We start from the raw sequence: 19,982 nt of genomic DNA, 5'->3' as shown, positions 1-19,982 counted from the left end.
ACGACGTCATTTCCGGTTCGGCTTGCCGTCGCTTCTGTTCAGATGGCGTCACTTCCGGTTCCAGAATAAATGGTGACGTCACAATGAATTGTCGCGGCCTGGGTTCAGAACCCACTTTGGAAGAAATTTTATTTTTCTTTCATTCCTGATGACCTGGCACTGCCTATGACGCATCAAGTCACGTGGATTTACTTGCTGTTTCTCGTTGACGATCGGTCAAGGCCGTATTTTTACTGGTGAATCATGCACGACCTTCGCCTTAATAAGAACAGTGGTTCATACGCTCGCTGGCTTCATCAGCGGCGACATAAGGTTAGAGAGAGAGGGGGGCGAATAAACTTTATTAAAAAGTAATTACGTGGGGGGTTTACCTAGGTCCGGGAAACCATTGGCGAAAACGGCCTTCCAGGCCTGACCGATCAGCTGGCACTGAAGGGGGAGCTCTGTGCGAGCCAGCTTCGCCTCCCACTGCTCGTGGCTGAGTTCCCGTAAACAGTACGTTTTGCGTTGCTCGGGGCAATTCCAAACCATGTGGAGGAGGTCGGAAATCTCTCCGCAGGCCGGGCATGCCTTTGTTGAGCATTGCGCGGGCCAAATCTTATTGTGTCGAGCGGGGTTTAGTAGTGCACGCGCCTTGCATGTTTAGCCATATATAGTGGCTTCTTGACGAGTGAGGTCTTTTGTGGGGGGCTGCGTATTTCCTGCGACTTAGTCGCTCGTAGTTTATGATTTCGCCCTTTGTTAGTGGAGACGAAGGTTCCGAGTTGGACGGCGACTTAACTCGGAATGTATGGCCGCGAGCTATCCTGTAGCCGCCTCATTGCCCTCTATGTCTTCGGGGGCTGGTAGCCACCGAATACTGTGACGGGTGTATGTCAGGGGAGGGCGGTTCCCCGTGATGTGGGCGGCCGCTTGGCAGAGTTCCCCATTGAGGTATACACCTTGCAGGCTTTCTGCGAATCGCTATTGAGCGTGCTTGATAGCAAGCGCGTCTGCGACTTCCTCAGCGTCCGCTATGCTGTTTCGGCTTTGAACCGTGGCGCTGGCTATCTCCTCGCCGAGGCTGGTTGTGATGGTCGCTACCGCCGCCGCCCGAACTCGGTAGGGGCTGGCGTCAGTGTAAAGGACGTTTGTTTCGAGACGTACGACCTTATGTTGTATTTGCTTGGCTTGGGCCTTTGGAAGCGGCTTCCAAAAGGAAGCAGCGACAGAGAGACAGACAGAAAAACGCACGGAGGAAGCCTTGCCTTGCACGGCCCTTTTAATTCGTGGAGTTTCTCCATGAACGGGTCTTCACAGTGTGGGACACAAGTTCAACAGACGGCCCACCGAACGGGGCCCATCTAGATGAGCCCGTAGGCCGACCCGCACGGGCCGGCGAGCGCGAATTCACAGAGAACACATTCAGTTTCTACTGGAAGAAACAGTAAGGCACCAAATATGCCGCGAATGTCGTATTACGAATGTCAGGCCGCCAGACATCTTTCACGTGGCACGGCCACCACTGGAACACAGAACAGTGATGCAGGCGAGGCGGGAAAGCAAAGACAGAAAGGTTCGTTCTGGCGTGTACACTTCTTTGTAAGCTGTAAAGAGAAATTAATCCGAACAGCAACCACAGACAACTTGAGGCGCCAGACCATTCTCTTCCACTTGCATTGTATTATTCATCATATTCCCCCAACTTTTATACAGTACGTGCAGGCCTCTAAGGTGGAAGTAAATGAAAGGTAAAACCCCATACCAAGTAATCTTATTTTGTAAGATTTTTTTACCCTTTCAGTCTTTTGCCTTTTTGCTAATTTTCAACCCTTGCTTTGATGACAGCAGAACCACCGAATGGCGTTTCGTATTCCTGGCTTTCAGCAACGACGTTTCCGGTGGCACCTGCTGCCAGTGATGAAAGGGTAAAGAAATGGACCAGGAGATGGTTCTTTACACCAAACGGTCCCTTCATGGACAACGTGCTCCTCCCGAGGCGCTTACAGGTGTTATTACTACTACTAAAACAAAAAAAAACAGCTCCATTTCGCTCTGTTTGTGCGAGGAGGTGACAACGGTTGGCAGGTCTTTGACATCACAACGTCACGTGGTTGCCGGTGGTGGGGCGGACATCATGGCGCATGTCCGCGACTGGTGACGTCACATCACGTGACGTTGTGACGTCACAAAGCCCTGGGACGCCACATTCTTCCATAGTAAGGATGTTGGAAAACCGATCTGATCCAGCCACCGCATAGAAAACCGAAGTTTAGGCTAACTGGCACGTCCGTGCAGTTCGAAGTGCGACTCCCGATTTCACCTCTTATCTGCATCGGCCTGTCACTAGGCGAAGCTGCCCGTCCCGCGGAGCGCCGTACGCGAGTGAATGGAATTCCTTCTTGCGGGAGCCATTCGCAGCACGACATTCGCGGAGTATTGGAGTATACCGTCTCTCCGAGAGAGGGCGTCAACAGCCCGCAAAGCGGTGTCACGCAAAGAAAGTGGAAAACTAGAGCGCTGTGCTTTTTTCCCTACGCGACGCTGTACACGGTGCTGGTGGATGGACGGACATCGTCCGCGATGACAGAACAAGCACTGTACACTATTTACACGCAGCAGCCTGCCCACTGGTTATGGCTATGGCTCGGCTACGGATCCGCCTTTCGGCTCTGTTTCAGGGGAAGTGCCCCAGGATTTGGTCACTGCTTTGTCGGGGAAAAATTAGAGGGAGTGGTCGCGTGCGTAACACTCCGGCAAGGGACGACCGCTACAGACTTCTTATGTTTCCATATACAGTTGAACCTCGTTATAACAAAGTTGAAGGGGCCCGGCGATTACTTCGGTATAGCCGTAGCTTCGTTATAGGCCGTTTTGACCGTGCTTCCAAGGGGAATCGTCATTTCTTCGTTATATCCGTTATTTCGCTAAAAACCGTTTCGTTATAACGAGGTTCGACTGCACTAGCTTCGGCTCTGTAGTAATTCGGTGAAGTCGCTGGCTTTCCGCCTTAAACGGCGTGTAGTTGCGTGCAGTACGGCGGTTTTTGTTGTTGATGACGTTGCACACGCACATAAACGGCCTGCACCGGCACCTCAGCGCAGCAGAAAACGCCATAACGAAGGCGGTTTATTTTTCTGACATTACGTGCGTGATGGTTCCATGCCATCTACATCTGCACTTCCTCAACTCCCGCAAGAAGTCGAACATTGCTTTTATTTTCCTGCGAACTTGGCGTCAGTGTCGAGTGTACAACAAAAAGTATGAGCCTAATTTTATGACTGCGGTCTTATTTCTCGAATATTATCAAAAATAGTGCTAAATAGAATATTTAGTGTGTGGCTCCATTTTAGTAGAGAGACGACGACGCACTAAATAATGGACAGCTTGCTTCATGGCGACATAAACTGAGAAGTTGCGCCATTATTGCACTGTACTGCGCAGTTCAAACAGTTGAAGTTTTGACCAGTCAACCGGTAACAAGGTACCACCGCAGAGCAAGTACATAAGAGCATCTATAACCAACTATATCTCTTTATTACGCAATATAAAACAAAACATTTCAAAATGACTAAGGGGTGACAGCTCTTGGCATCTAAATACCCCCACATGTGACCCCGGACTAGAAAGCCTTATTCTGTTGCACGGACTAGAACGGCGCGGTGCAATATTTCAGCCTTGGCGGTACCTCAGCATGGCATCAGCTGCACAGTGAATGTCCAATTTCAGCCTTGACGGTACCTCGGCGTGGCATCAGCTGCGGAGTGAATGTCCCGTTAACCTGAGCCCACGGATCCCACACCATCATTTGTTGTGCGTCCGCTACAGATCATCACTTTGTGGGCAAAAAAACAGGCAAAACACATACTGCCTGAGCAGTAAAGCTCCTGCCGCTAGGCCCAGCCTGTACTGTGGTGCTGCTTCCTTAATGCCACACAGACTGTCTGGTAACACAGCGGCCGTTTTGACCGGGAGATGTCAGTTTGTGCTAAAGTCAGCTTTTTGGATGCCACGCGTTTAAGCCATTCGGAAAGTATCACCACCGATAAACGCTGAACGCAAACGCAACGAGCACAAATACGTCACATCAGAGTTGAAGAAGTAGGTTCGGAACGCCACATAGTGGTGGTGTCGTGAACCTGTGACGTCACACGGGCATCATTGTTCGCACAGTGGACAAAAAGCTTGGAATGTGTGCCGGACGCCGCTCGCAGGGACACATCGGAAGAGGCCCGCTATAGCTGGCGTCGTCTCGGAGGGGGTTCTGCATAGAGCGATCAGATCACATGGCGGGCGGCCCCTGGTTGGAGGACGGCGAAAAGTCACGTGAGCGGGCCTTGCAATGCGGCGATGGGGGGCGCATCGATCGGGGTTGGCGGCGACGTGCCGTGTCGTGCGCTTTCAATGTCGTGTTGGTGACGTAGCGTGCACGACATTAGCGAAAAGAGTTTGCAGATGAGATTCGAGACCTGGTCAGAGATGCAAGAATGGACAGTCTGAAGAAGTTTTCCGTGAAGAACGCGGCTTTGCTGGCTTTTCGCGAGCACTACAGACGCAGCTGTCCAGCTCCGTCGTAGGAAGAAGTAGTGTGGAAGCATGGTTCGGGTAATGTTTGCGACCCCGTGCAAAAAAATAATAGCAGAGCGCTGTCAAGAGTAAAAAATACTAACACAAGTGACCGATCACCGTAGCGAAGCGATCGCAACTAATTAACAGTTCCAAAGCTTCCTATTCCTTAGTATTGCAGCAGGAGGTTCAGGAGAATCCCATCGTCTGCAGAGAATTCTTTTTTTTTTTTACAGCGCAGCTGTTAAACGCCCATTCGTAGGATGCTAAGGCGCTAAAGCGCGTCGACACGAATATGAAGAGGCCCGGCCGCGTTAACTCCCCAAACAAGACTGCACGCGGTAAATTTCAATTCCTTACCCGCCGGTGTTTTTATAGCAGAGCTGTTTTAACACACAACAAGGAAACCATGTCGGTTAGTTGGAGTGTATCAGACATAATTTCACCAGCGAAAGCGCGAGAACACTAGGATAAGAACACAAGACAACGCTGGACTAGTGGTAGTCCAGCGTCCTGTGTTCTTCTCCTCCTGGTGTTCTCGTACTTTCGCTGGTGAAGTTGTGTCTATTTTAGCCCATTCTATGGGATGAGTCGCGCCCATCGCTGGAGCCTCAAAAAAAAAGGGGGGTGAGGAATAAACTGGAGCAGGAGGTGAGAGGGAGAGAGGGGGTAGATGAAGCGCCAGGGAGACTGGCTAGGATTGGACAGATGCCACTCTGCAAATGGACTTCGCATGTGTTGATTTGAGCCAATTCCGCCTGTGCCTGTCGGGCTTGCAATCGGTGACCAAAGACAACAAACAGATCGTGCCTGTCGACGAGTAAAACCGCCCCTAAGCTGCGCTGTTCATACCTATTACCGAAACTGTAATCGTTGTCAATTTCTTTCTGTCGCTATGGTCATCGGTCACTTGTAATCTTTTTTTTTTTACTCTCTACTGTACCTTTCATGTGTGGGGAAGCGGCTGTAGAAGTACAGGCTTGCTGCGCGCGCCTCACGAAACAGGGTTAAACCTGCACAAAACCGCAAGGGACGAGGTCTCTTTTGAGGAATTAAGAATTAAAAGCTCTTGGTCAGTTCACTTCCCGGATTTCAAAACTAGCAAAAATAAACATCAATTTATTAACATCACAGCCCCCTTCCTGTCCCTACGCTGTCTGCGAACTGAGATGCTTTATTCTCCCGTGTACCGATATAGGGCGACATGCTCAGAACATGAGGATTTGCAGCGACAATATCGCTAAAAAAATGTTTTCGAGCAAATGTACTGACGGAATTGAAAACTGGACTATCGTCGCCGCTATTACTCGCTTAAAGGCCGCATCCGCCGCCCGTTTCTTTATTGAGAGACAGGAGCTTTAGAACTGTCCACACCAAAGTACCGTAAGAGCTTGAGGCTCATCAGCTTTGACGTTCTCACACGGAAAGCGAAGCTGTGCGATACAGCGCAGACAGAGACAAGGACGAAGAAAGACAAGACACCACAGCGCTGTCTTTCCTCGTCCTCACCGCCTGTGTCTTGGCCACTCCCCCGTAGTGGGTATGTGCCAGCAACGTCTGAGGCCTTCCTTCCTTCCTTCCTTCCTTCCTTCCTTCCTTCCTTCCTTCCTTCCTTCCTTCCTTCCTTCCTTCCTTCCTTCCTTCCTTCCTTCCTTCCTTCCTTCCTTCCTTCCTTCCTTCCTTCCTTCCTTCCTTCCTTCCTTCCTTCCTTCCTTCCTTCCTTCCTTCCTTCCTTCCTTCCTTCCTTCCTTCCTTCCTTCCTTCCTTCCTTCCTTCCTTCCTTCCTTCCTTCCTTCCTTCCTTCCTTCCTTCCTTCCTTCCTTCCTTCCTTCCTTCCTTCCTTCCTTCCTTCCTTCCTTCCTTCCTTCCTTCCTTCCTTCCTTCCTTCCTTCCTTCCTTCCTTCCTTCCTTCCTTCCTTCCTTCCTTCCTTCCTTCCTTCCTTCCTTCCTTCCTTCCTTCCTTCCTTCCTTCCTTCCTTCCTTCCTTCCTTCCTTCCTTCCTTCCTTCCTTCCTTCCTTCGTCCTTGTGTCTCTGCGCTGTATCGCATAATGAATTACCAAGTAGCCCGATCTGCCACTGTTGCAAGCGAAGCTGCCCGCCGACTCAAGTGGTATCGGCGTCATAGTCGTCAGCCCGTATTGATAATGCGTCCCATATGCGACGTCATTCTCGCCTGCCTGAACTTTAGCGGCTCCTTCCCACTCTGTGCATCTTTGTGTCGGGGGAAAGCCATCGGTTGTTACACAACCTCATGATGTTCGTGCATAAAGAAAGCTGTCAGAAACGCAGTGTTCGACTGATTTTCTGAGACATAACATCGGACCTCTGTTTTAGATACTAACGCAACAGATTTTTGATACTCTCTTAACTGCACGAACAATTTGTATTGAAGCATGCCCACAACTACAATTAAGACCGTCTCAAAACACAAAATTAAGATTGCCGACGCAGCTTAGATGAGAAAATATATGCTGTTTTCCCTCTCTGGCCTAGTAAAAATGGATAAATAGACGCAAATGCACTACACCTTAATATTGCTACTTCTCATGGTCGGATCTGATTGTTTTTCGTGTACCTGATATGAGTGTGAGAATCGCAAAATACGCCTTTTTTTTCTAAAGCCTGCCTTTGGACGAGATAATGCTATACGTAGTTGTAACCAGAGCTCTTTGATATTACCAGTTGCGAAACTTCCACTAGGGTTCATGTATAAAAAAACACTGCGGTCTGAGTTAGCCAAAATTCGGATTCGGGTGTTTGAAGATTGCGGCGACACCCGTCGTCAATAACGTAAGCCCTGTTCAAGTTAGAAACGTCGAGAATTTAATAAACTCACAAACGCCTGGCAAGAAAATCAACTAAACAGATACACTAACAAAATTTCAGATATAACTGTCGGAGGAATAATTTAAAAGATGAAAGAAGAAAAAAAATAAGCGCTTCTCAGAGGATAATGCCACATGCGGCGAGAGCTCTTATTGGCCGCTTCCAGATGGCGCAGCCATCTGTAAGCACTCAAAAAGTGGCCAGTGGGACTAGTTGAATTTTGAAGCGGAGTTTCCAAACTGGTACGATCTAACAGCTCTGGTTGTAACCAGGGAAGCAAATGAAAACATAGTGACTCCAATAAACGAACAAAAAAAAAACAAAGTACTTCCAAACTCTGTAGTGCTTGCGCGGCGCTTGGAATTACCGATGGTACGAACTGCAAACGTGTTCAGTTGCTGTTTCTCTGGCAACGTTCCGCACGCACTTAAGTCACGGCTTTCTACCGGCGAAGCTCCTTTCGAGTGTGCTGGTTGCAAAAGGGGGAAAGGGAAAACACAACTAGGCAACTAACTCCCCTCCTCTCCTTTGCCACAATACAGCGAGATATCACCTCGTCACGGCGGTCGTACTAACCGCCCATCGCGGTCCCGCACAGGTCACCCACAGGTCACATCAGGCTGTCACCCTCGCGAGCCAGGCGTTCGCACTCATGGGAGGCCAGGGACAGGCCTGTCATACACCAAGGGTCGGACGCGATGGTTTCTGCACCAGCGGTGACGCAGTTCTCACGTGACGACGTCTCCCAGTCGTCACTCACGGCAGCTTTCTCCGAGACAAGTTCCCTCAGCGCCCTCTAGCGCAGTGCGCCAACATAGGGACAACGGTGAGACGGTGAACCACTCGCTCTTCACTTAGCGCGCGCACACAGACACGGGAACGAAGTCACGTGGCGTTCTTGGGGTCGTCATCGCCTCCTTCTCGGCGGGTGCTCGTGGTCCGGCGGGCGGGTGGTCGTGGCAGGCACGGCGGCGGCGGAGCGGTCAGCAGACGCAGGGGGCCGCGCCGTCACCGCGGCTGCGTCCACCGCCACAGGCATATCAACGCGGCCAGCAGGTAGAACGCGTGCGTCAGCAAGCAGGGAGCTCCGCTCGGCTGGAAGTCACATTCACCTGCACAGGCATGCGTTCGAGGAGGGTCGGTGGTGGGCCGTGAGCGTGTGCTTACATTAGGCTAGACCACCCAAACTGCGCTGTCAGGAAGGATGGGGTAAGAGAATGAGGAGGGCTACAGTCTAATTTCGACCACCTTGGGTTTCTTAACGTGCACTGACGTCGCACGGCACAGGGGTGTTTTTGTATTTTACTGCCACCTATATCTGGCCCTTGCGGTCTGGATTCGATCCAATCGTCTCGTACTCAACAGCCCAATCCCACAACCACTGAGCCATCGTGGCAAGCTTGGCTCGAGTCGCCTAAGTCGTCAAATATATGCGACTGGGCCGCACCTTACACGGTAGCGAATAACAGTGAACCGACTGGCTTCTCTAAATTTGAAGTTGTTAAGCACTGGTCAAATGCTCTCTTTTTGTACTAATCGGCAGTCCGAATAACTAATTCTTTAAACATACTTCGCGTATAACAGGCCCTATAAGCCAGAAACTTGGAAGCCAGAGAGAAGGCTTGAAATTAAGTTGATGACAGCGCAACGACCTGTTGAAATGGAACTATTAGGCGTAAATTTGTCACACAGGAATAGGGGCAACGTGGGTGAGGGAACAAACGCTATTTTGTGATATCCTGGCTGAAATCAAGAAGAAATGGGCAGGGCATGTAATGCGAAGGTAAGGTAACCGTAGGTAGCTGAGGGTAGTGGAAATGATTCCAAACCATCATCTTACTACAACCTCTCACCTGCGGCGCTGATGTTGAAGGTGATGTTTCCGGTGACGCCGGGCAGCACCGTGCGACGACAGGTATCGTGCAGCCCCGACAGCTGGGTCACCTTGTCCCCCTCGGAGAAGACCTGCGCACAGAGATATGTCCTTACAGGAGGTCTCCTGCAACTCTATGACGATGTATGGAGTCCAAAGTTTGGTAAAGACGAAAGAGGGCACGGAACTCCGGAACGGTGGACCTATGGAAACAGGATATGGTTCCAGAACTACGTGACACACACGTGTAACGAGAAACTCTTCATGCTCCCATTATTAAAAATTCAGGGGGCACTTTGTTGACCTAAAGTGCGATGAGGCAAAAGCATTTAGCGCGGTGTTGCTCGTTGTGTCACTGATGTGTGGTTAAGATGTTAAGTACACAATTGTTTTTTAATCTTAAATGCTGGAGACCCCGGAGGGCATTTGGGAGGCATTCATCTGATTCGACGCCTTTGTGCAAACACTCTCCAGCGTCCTAGACAAAGAGAATTACACATATGCGTTGGCAGGAAGTAGCATAGTCGTTAGCAAGCTCAGCTGCGGAACGGGCTGATGGTGGTTCGAATCCCATCGAACTCAAAGATTTTTTTCTTATCGATTTGAAATGTGTCACGGACGGACGGACACCGCGAGTATGAGCCATTAAAGGCTTTCGCCTTAAAATGATAAGTCTCTCTGATTATCTGTGCCTACTTTTGTAGTCGTTTGATACCTGTTTGTATGTAACTGTCGAAATTTCCAAATGTCTGGATTCCAACGCTGGTAATGGGAGCATCAGAATGGGAGCGTTCTGTGCATGGCACCCCGCCGCGGTGGCTCAGTGGTTAGGGCGCTCGACTACTGATCCGGAGTTCCCGGGTTCGAACCCGACCGCGGCGGCTGCGTTTTTATGGAGGAAAAACGCTAAGGCGCCCGTGTGCTGTGCGATGTCAGTGCACGTTAAAGATCCCCAGGTGGTCGAAGTTATTCCGGAGCCCTCCACTACTGTACCTAATTCTTCCTTTCTTCTTTAACTCCCTCTCTTACCCCTTCCCTTACGGCGCGGTTCAGGTGTCCAAAGATATATGAGACAGATACTGCGCCATTTCCTTTCCCCCAAAACCAATTATTATTATTATTCTGTGCATGGCTGTCTTTGCCAGAGCACGCTGATGACAAAAAAGCTACTGTTCATGCAAGTCCACACTAAGCAGCAAGATAAGCCCAATCTACTTACGAAGCAGAACTTGTCCTTGGAGCCCTTGAGGCCAGTGATGAGGTAGTTCCGGCCGTTCTCCTGCCAACCACCGTGACACTGGAACGCTGAAATATGTGGAAGCAGATAAGCATAGCAACTAGCCACTCAATCATCTGCTGTCATTCCTTTTTTACCGTGGCAAATGTTTCTCTTTTTCATTTCTCCATTCTGCCTGCTGTCCTTTATTTCCGCTGCCCCAGCTCAGGTGCTTCAGTATCGATGGCAGATGCCGGGGCTAGCAAAAATCTTTTCCTTCCTTTTTACTATTATTTTTAATAAAACCACTACCACCACCACCATCCAGGCGCAACGCTCGGCAATGGGAGAGCTGATGGCGAGCGTAGCATTCACTTAGATACGGATAAATTTGCGGCTCTTTCAAGAACAAGCACAAGACAGTAGTTTCACAATTCTTAAAAGTAGTACTTCGTAAGCGTATGCGACGGCAAGGGCTAGACGTCCGTGTTGTTGAAGCAGAGAGCTGTCGTTCGTGCTTCGGCGCCTCACCTCCCCCCCCCCCCCACCCCCCTCGCGCCACATCGTGGGCTTCTCCAGAAAAAAAACTGACGGAAGCGTGTAGCGAATACTCATGCCACTCAGTGTTTAGTAACTATAAGTAGGGGATGTCTGTGGCGTTCATGCAACTTCACTCGCATTACCTGGCTACACTCAGACTGCCGCTGCACTCCCTACGCTCGTACTCGGTGAGCTCTAGTGAATGCCTCGTGACGTCGAGAGTGACGTCACTCTGTTCGGACCAATCAGTGATTAGCATTCTTTCCAATCAGCGCGGCACGTTGTCATAGCGCCATGAGTGACGTCGCTCCATTCTGTCCAGTCAGCGTGTGACGCGTTGTTAGCGCGTCATGAGTGACGTCGCTCAATTCTGACCAATCAGCGTGGCGCGTTGCATCTGGTGTGTTACGCCAACGTCACCGACGCCGCATATGCGGGAAGCGCGGCCTTAACAGCTGTCGCTGTGAAAGTGGGGCTGAGTGCGCCAAGGCCACTCACTCCTGCTGGCGACGAGCGCCCGCGGTGTGGCGGCCACCGACGATGTTGAGGCGGCCGACAGAGCCTGCTGCGTCTGCTCGTCGTCGGCCGCGCATCCGGCGGCGCGGAACTCGAGGTGGCTGTGGCGCCGGCAGCCGAGCACGTCGCGGCAGCCGTCCGGCTTCCACGAGGCGCGGCCCGTGGCGCGCAGACCGTCGGTGAGCGCCAGGGCCGGGCACGGATGCGACAGCGCCGAACCATCGCTGCCGAAAGGCGCCGACAGCGCTGCGGCGACGGGGGAGAAAAGTGCTATCGTTATAGCGGAACACTAGCTGAGTGATTTAGAAAGCACAGTATACGAAAGGGTGATCTGACACATTCATTGGACCAATTTTGGCACTCACTGTGGGGAAACTGCGCGCTCTTCAACAGAGTTTTTAAATCTCACTTTCTGGGGAACTCCCCCTACATACTGTAAAATCTTAAACACGGCACACTCAGTGGGCCAATACTGGCATGTCATATCTCCTTTGTTTCAGTGTAAAAGAGTACGTCAATTTTGTTCGCCTCAACATCGGGACAATGGCTGGTCGTCACGGAAGATGCTCCGATTTTCAGTCGCTGTCTTGAAACCTTTGCTACCAAATACACGTAGTCAGCTTACTGCACATGACATTCCTCTGCTTGTATTACCTGCGTTCTGCTCCAAAAATTGCGTTGAGACCCGTCCGTAGCGTTCAGAGCAAATTCCGAGGTATATGCAGCTTAATTCTGGAGTTTTTCGTGATAAACGTTTATATTGGGTTACCGACTTTGTGCATTGGCTCGATTACTGAAGGTTTTTTTTTCTTTTTTCCAACGGCTTATCGAAAGTACGCAAAGTGACTGTCGCACACGGAAAGCACCTTTGTACTTTAATCAAATCCCGCAAGGGTTAAAAAGCTCGAGCCTCTTTTGCTGCATTAAGTACGATTTGATTTGCGCCCACTTTCTTCATGTAATCCACCCGAAAAAGTAAAGAACAAATTTTTGGTGATGTCTTTGCGCAACGAATTAGACTTTTTATGCTCTCAATTAATTCGATCTTTCATGAACGTTCAAGTTGATTGCTGTCGTTTATCGTAGAGGCATACCACTTTTTTTTTCTCAAAAGCACCGCGAAGTAGAAAGGTTCGACGTGGTATTCGTTCCATGTTCCGCCCGACCAATCTCACGAAAGCATTTTATACTACTCTGACCAAATATCAATCACAGACAAGCAGTTTGTCACTACCTTGTCCCATCTCAACTACTACTTTCTTGCTGTGCGATCTAAACTCATCATGAATATGTAAGACGACTTAAACACCCATACAGTTGTGAGCTCCTCATAAATACATGCAAAACGAATGCGTTTTGTGTTGTCTTGTAAGCATTCATTCTATTCTTGAAGTTCTCAACGCCTCCAAGTGCTGACTTGCTTATGCTCTCAATTCTGAAGAGATTTAAAATGTTTAATAATCGCCCTTGAGCCACGATGATTGGATGCAGGGTAGTAACAGTATGATGAAACACTCAACTCATCATTACCTGTTCAGTTCATACCGGACGGTGTGCTGTCAATCACAAAACTCTAATACGAAACCTGACGAACGCCGGCCAAATGAGCATTCATTTCACGTTGATCGTGACAAGTGAAGTCGCGACCAAATGACATGAAAGGTGCATGTGGACTTAAACTTCTACAGCTGGTAAGCCGATGTGTTGCAAAGAGTCACTTGAAGACTGTGCTCTCTCTATCTGTCAAATTTACCCTCCGGGGCAATGATGAAAAAAAGGAAAGAATATCACAACACTCGTTTCTCGATAAGGTGGCCTTACCCAGCAATGTAATGAAGTCCTGGGACTCGGGGTCAAACGCTGGCGGCAAACAGGCGTCCCGCGCTGTGCGGCTCAGCTCACCTGAACAAAAAGGAGTGCGCATAATTGTATTCGTCGTCTAAAATACTGCTACTATGATAGGATACCAATTAAAAAAAAACAGCAGTTGGTAACAACGGGCCACGTCCGCGGCGCCTGTGTTGCTCCACTGACAAATCACAAGAGTAAACGAAATCAGCTTTTTAATGTTTGACTGTATCAAAAAGCAAGATGTATCGAAATTCTTGAGCTTATAATTTCGTCATGGGATAAATTTCTTGCTTAGGTAGCAAGGAAAGCTTCAACAACGAACTATTTCTTTTTGTCGCGGAGTAAATCTTTGCGGTGGTCCTTAATTTTAGTGGAGCTTTACTGCAGAGAAACATATTGACTAGCGCAAACACAGACAGGGACCGAAGTAAGAGACAGGACACACGCTAGACTTGCAACTGGATATTTTACTTGAAACACAGTATTTACACAATTTCCTTCTGCGCCACCTGTCTGTGTTTGCGCTACTCAAGATGTTTCACAGCTACAACCAACTAGCCGAAATGAAAGCCTTAGCATTTACTGCAGAGTTAACTTGTATTCGATTGCACAAGACAATTCTTAAGCCCCGTACTTCTCACAAGTGGCGGGTCGTGCATGGAATGCATAACCTAAAGGCAACAAATAAGCTAAAGGAAGGCAATTTTTGCTACGTCGGCCCCTCGAAAGATACCACGGTCGATAGACGCGAAGACAAGGGTGGTATCTCTTCGTAAGAATTCCGATCGAAGATCAGAATCTTCAGTTTGTCAGCAGGAGCGGTTAGCTCGGAGGAAGGCTTTGTATTCCAGGAGTGTGTACAGCATCTGCACTTATCGTGCAGTGAATACGGTAGAAGTGTTCTTGAAGAAGTAAGCAAATGAGAAAAAACAACCAACGTCGCTGGTTCACGAGGCACTCACCCATTTGAACTTCCAGTACGTGGGAGTCTCTCCGATGTATGGCCACACATACGTAACCGTTATTGCTGAAAACAAACGAAGAAAACAGCGTAAGAATTCAATCCCGCAGTGTGGGATCAGCTTTCTGCTAGTAAGAGGTGGTGGCTTAGAACTGATTCATCAGCCAACCTCGTCTAAATGCGCTTCATGGGCAAACTTCGTCCAATTTTTATTGTTTGTAAAAAAAAAGTCCTTTCGGCGGCTATTTCTGCATGTGCGTTGATGTTTGCTCGGCAGGAAACGATGCATTTACTGCTGAGAATATTGACGAAATAAAAAAAAATTCCCGCCACTTGATTCAAGGTCATGACGTCAAGACTGAAACGGACCCCGTGATCGCTGTCGGAGAAGTTTATGCGGCGTAGCCACGGTCTCCGGTAACCGCGATTAACAACCGTCATAACACATTCCATTTTCCTTCCGAAAAAGGCTAGCGGTGCCGAATCCTGTATTTCGTTTTTTGTCCTCTTTAGCCTATGCAGCTTTGGTTTACGGTTTATGGGGGTGGAACGTCCCAAAGCGCCCCACGCTATGAGGGACGCCGTAGTGGAGGGCCCCGGAAATTTCGACCACCTGGGGTTCTTTAACGTGCAATGACATCGCACAGCACACGGGCCTCTAGAATTTCGCCTCCGTTGAAATTCGGTCGCCGCGGCCGGAATCGAACCCTCGTCTTTCGGGTCAGCAGCCGAGCGCCATAACCACTGAGCCACCGCGGCTGATCCTATGCAGCTCTATTTTCAGCGAAGGTAGCGTCTTTTATCATTAGAACCCACTAGTCTGTCGATACAGGCAATGTTCAGTTTGTCCCTAGAGTCCCCTTGAATGCAAATCAAAGTGGCCTAAGAGATAGCGCTAGCGAGTATCGATTACTCTTTTGTATTGCGGTCTCTGCAGCCGCTGCCTAAGTTGTCTTCGATGTTTTTGGATCCATGCTAAGTGCATGGCGTTGTATTCTGCACAGTCAATCATATTCGTGCGAATATGTATGGCCGCGAATCGGCGTCATCTTGCCAGACATAGACTCGTCCAGGCTTTTGGCTGAAAACTGCGTCTTCCAAAACGCTTAGGCGCCCGTGTGCTGCGCGATGTCAGTGCACGTTAAACATCCCCAGGTGGTCGAAATTATTCTGGAGCCCTACCCGCCGCGGTAGCTCAGTGGTTAGCGCGCTCGGCTACTGATCCGGAGTTCCCGGGTTCGAACCCGACCGCGGCGGCTACGTTTTGATGGAGGCAAAACGCTAAGGCGCCCGTGTGCTGTGCGATGCTAGTGCACGTTAAAGATCCCCAGGTGGTCGAAATCATTCCGGAGCCCTCCACTACGGCACCTCTTTCTTCTTTCACTCCCTACTTTATCCCTTCCCTTACGGCGCGGTTCAGGTGTCCAATGATATAAGAGACAGATACTGCGCCATTTCCTTTCCCCAAAAACCAATTATTATTATTATTATTATTATTATTATTATTATTATTATTATTATTATTCCGGAGCCCTCCACTACGGCACCTCTTTCTTCCATTCTTCTGTCAGCCCCTCCTTTATCCCTTCCCTGACGATACGGTTCAGGTGTCCGCCGATATATGTGACAGATACTGCGCCATTTCCTTTCCCCCAAAACCAATTATTATTGTTATTATTACTATTATTATTCATTCTGTAGTTGAAAAAGATGATGCGCTTGCACCGACGAAGTGTACACACGCACCATCCGGAGGTGCTGTATCCCACGATGGTGCTGGCGTTGGTGCCCTGCGCCAGCTCCTGGATGCAGGTGACGCGCAGCTCGGGCTGCTGGGGTTCCCCGTGCTGGGCCCGGTGGACGCGAAGCTGTCGCGAGCCGAAGACGAAGCTGCGCCGGCCGTCCAGGCTGTGCCAGCGACGGGGGCCCGAGGCGCTCCACGGGGGGAAGTGGCAGCCCGCGCTGGGCTGACGGCCTTCGTTTGCGCGGAGAAAGGGCGAAAGAACAGTATTCTCGGAAGACGAAGACTTCCTGCATGACGTCAACTAACGTGCGCAATTTACCAGGAGGGTGGTTTTAAGGGGCGGTAAGGGGAGGGGGCAATTTTGAAGTGGTTTATAAGTTCGTAATAAGTTCATAAAGTCTGGAGGACCAGTGAATGGTCAATGGTCAAACCAGTGGTCAAGGTCATTTCAAGGTCAAGCCAAGGTCAAGCCAAGGTCAAGTCAAGGTCAAGTCAAGGTCAACACGCATTTCACCCCGCACCAGTCATCATTGTCATGTGGCCCGTCCACTCTCGCGCACTGTCACCTTCGCCAATTCCTTTTTTCCCGGCACAGCTGCAGACTGGAACGGCTTTCCAGGCGACATTGCCACCATCACCTGTTCATCCAAGTTCATTGAAAATGTAAAAAAAAATTATGTACAATTCTAAGAATACTTTTTAATTATTAGTTCTTACCCCTTATGTAATACCCCAGTCACGGGGCTTTTAAGGAAATAAAATGAAATGAAATCAACCAAAATCGGGTCACCTGGTCGACTCTTGGCTCGCCGAGGAGCCGAAACGCAAAGTTTACGCGCTAGGCCATGACGTCATGGCCTCCTAAGCTGGGTACATAACGGAAAGAGCGCCGGCGCGCCTTGGCACGAAGTCCACGTGTGGTGTTCACGTGTGGCGCCGGTCATAAAATTCGCCCATTCGCTGGAAAGAAGTGACGTCACCAGACCGGTACCTTCCGGTTGACCGGAGGGAAGTAACGTGACGTTAGGTCAGTGCATCAACAGCTGCTAATTCTGTCGCATTGCCAACACATAACGAATTTAGCTGTCCCTGTGAATATTTTATTATTTTTATGTTGTTGCCCTTTATACAGCGTCTCTTCTTTCTTAACTGCTCGGAATCGCCGCCAATTTTCTCAAGGCTAATTCTACTTCACTTCTTACATTCTTTGTTCGTTTTCTCAAACAATAAGAACTACAACAACACTGCTCTAGTGCAAAGAGCAAACGGGTGGGAGAGGGTGAACGATCGCTTACTCTTGGTGAGGGTCATGATGCGAGAGCCCTCGGAGGCGGAGACGAGGCCATCGCATGTGGCGTCCGGCGACTGAGACACCCGGAAGGCGTTCTGGTGGCCCACGTGCTCGTACACCTGCAGGGAGGTCCCCATACGTATCATTATAGTGCAACTCCAGGGGGAAAGGGGGAGGTCGATATGTGCATGCGTTAACGAGGTGCTAACCCTTACAAAAATTTCTTTAGATAATCTATAGACTGTCCATAGACATCTGTCTATGAAGTCTATAGACTCTCTATAGACAAACCCTAAAAAGTCTATAGACAATACAAATACTATAGACAGTCTATAGACAATCTATAGATTTATGGCCATACACTTTTACTAGACTTTTGTCTATAGAAAGTCTATAGACTATGAATGTACAAAAATAAATGTCTATAGGAAGGCAATAGAGGCTATAAGAAGTTTATAGACGGTCTATAGACCATTTTTGTAAGGGAACTTGCCCGATGAGCGAGCGATGTCGGCTGAACAATATTAGACATTGTACGGCGCAACTTTCGTGTTGTAGCGCACATCCCTTGGGTCGCAAAGTTCAGCATATACAGTCGAACCTCGTTATAACTAAATCGTTTATTACAAAATAATGGATACAACGAAGCAATGACGATTCCCCTTGGAAATTCGGTTAACACGGGCTATAACAACGTAATCATCGGGCCCCTTCAACTGCATTGTCATCATCATCATCAGCTTGACTATACCTACTGCAAGGTAAAGGCCTCTTCCATGTCTAACATTATAACTAGGTTAAACTGCACTGTGAAAGCTGTTCTTGCTTGTTTCCCCTTTTTAACATTGCAGGTCACCCCACGACAATGCTAGTCAAATGACTCTGAAGGAAGGGAAACAAACACGGTAATCGCCGTCATTATAAACCGCGTCCCCCTAACCTCAAAATAATCCTGTTTTGCATAAGCTATGGCCCCACTATGGGGGCAAACTTTCTGGATGTTCCCCGGTGAAACACGTGCTGAATACACAGCGCGCACGGTATTGTTGCACAGAGGTTCCCTTCCTCGTTCGGCTACATCAATAAGCCACAGTGTGCACTGGCCTTGTGTCATGACGAATGGGTATATCCTATTGTAATTTTCTACTTTGCTTTCCTCTCCGCAGATTCACACAGTGGCTATACTAATGCGTTGGCGTTGTCCTTAAAATGCAGTTAATACAGGTTTTCCAAAGCGCTATCATTGTTGTTGATGATGATGATGATGATGATGTTGAAAGTTGAGTATGAACCCTGTGATTGGAGTCCCTATTTCAGGATTCCATTGGTCGAAGCTGCTACGGTGGCCCTGTTTGGGGGCCATTTCTGGCCCTCAGGACCTGCGTTGAGCAGGGAGGCCTCCCATTGGTTAGCGGTCGGGGCAGGGATGAGGGGTAGAGATTTGGAATATGTGCATGCAGAATACGTTTGCATCTTTACGCGGACCCCCTTTTTTTTCGTTTTCTTATGAAATAACAGTACCGTTGTTATAAGGGAGCAATTACTCATTGTCATCCACCCAAGCGCCGCCACACGGCCACAAAGGAAAGCTGTACAACTTTCTCAGAAACTTCAGATCCCCGGACTAGGAAGAATTTTTCTTTGACTGCGAAGTCTCTGACAAAGCTGTATAGCTATCCTTTGTAGCTGTATGGCTGTGCTTGGGTGGATGACAATGAGTAATTACTCCTTTATTATAAATTTTACTCCATCTTAGGGGATTCCTCTAAAAACATTTCACCAACAGTACTGTTGTTGAAAAACGTAAGAACGAAAAAAACACAAAATTAACAAAAAACTGCCTCGGTACACGACATGTCCTAAAGAAATCAGTAAAGCAGCAAAGAAGCCTACTCACGCAATGATACAACATCTGCAGCGACGGCAACAACAACGCACGCACACCACAAAACGCACGCGAAAACGGTGTCTCACATTAGGACGCATAGTTGAGAATATCAATTCCCGCGCGCTTCAGTCTTAGGCACGCTATTATCCAGATTGAAAAAGAAGATTAAGTAAGACGAAAAACTCGCACTGTCGGGAACTTCGCGCCCCACGATCGATTCTGTGAGATTCGTGCATCTGAACCGCCGCGTATGTTCCGATGTATTTCACGCTGAGTCGCGCAGTCGAAGAAGAAATGCCACTCGTTCCCACGCACGCTCGCGGACCCGATTCGGCCATCTCGTGACGGCTACCTTGTCTCAAAGAGCGCCACTGTTACTAGGCGCCAGCTGAAAAGCCATTTCGCGTGCGCGAGCTTTTAGCCAAGTTGTGAAAGAAAGTGGGACCGCACAGCGCACGTATATATAGCTACGAAAGAGACTGGGTGAGCTAGAGCGGTCAGGCTAATCTCTCGCCTCGACTTGTGTCGCAATTCACTTTGGGCGCATTAAAGTTCTGCCCCTGCCCACCTCTATCTTATTTCCTTCTTTGTTTTATATTTATTTATTTCTCTAATCTTTTACTGCCCGTTGCCCATCAGCAGCCCATGCAAATGAGGTGTGCCCGTTCGCGGTGGCCGTGATTTCGAAAAGTGGACGTCGCGCGTGCTACGCGACCGCAAAAAAAAATAA

The 19,982-nt window shown here is 49.1% G+C and overlaps 1 protein-coding gene across 1 annotated transcript in view; it reads right to left on the bottom strand.

The window, feature by feature from the left end:
* Positions 1 to 6,464: 6,464 nt before the first annotated feature.
* aus (argus) overlaps positions 6,465 to 19,982 on the bottom strand; it is a 130,170-nt gene continuing 116,652 nt past the window's right edge. Inside the window, exons 7-14 of the mRNA XM_077644298.1 lie at positions 17,369 to 17,483; positions 16,076 to 16,304; positions 14,331 to 14,395; positions 13,339 to 13,419; positions 11,500 to 11,763; positions 10,465 to 10,550; positions 9,226 to 9,337; positions 6,465 to 8,484 (exon numbers count right to left, since the gene is read on the bottom strand). Coding sequence (XP_077500424.1) covers positions 8,381 to 8,484; positions 9,226 to 9,337; positions 10,465 to 10,550; positions 11,500 to 11,763; positions 13,339 to 13,419; positions 14,331 to 14,395; positions 16,076 to 16,304; positions 17,369 to 17,483 — 1,056 coding nt within the window. The 3' untranslated portion in view covers positions 6,465 to 8,380. The remainder of the gene's footprint in view (positions 8,485 to 9,225; positions 9,338 to 10,464; positions 10,551 to 11,499; positions 11,764 to 13,338; positions 13,420 to 14,330; positions 14,396 to 16,075; positions 16,305 to 17,368; positions 17,484 to 19,982) is intronic.

This window comes from Amblyomma americanum, chromosome 11, assembly GCF_052857255.1.
Source record: "Amblyomma americanum isolate KBUSLIRL-KWMA chromosome 11, ASM5285725v1, whole genome shotgun sequence".
Classification (NCBI taxonomy): Eukaryota; Metazoa; Arthropoda; class Arachnida; order Ixodida; family Ixodidae; genus Amblyomma; species Amblyomma americanum.
Note: the sequence above shows the minus strand (reverse complement) of the source record. Positions and strands in the feature narration are given on the sequence as shown.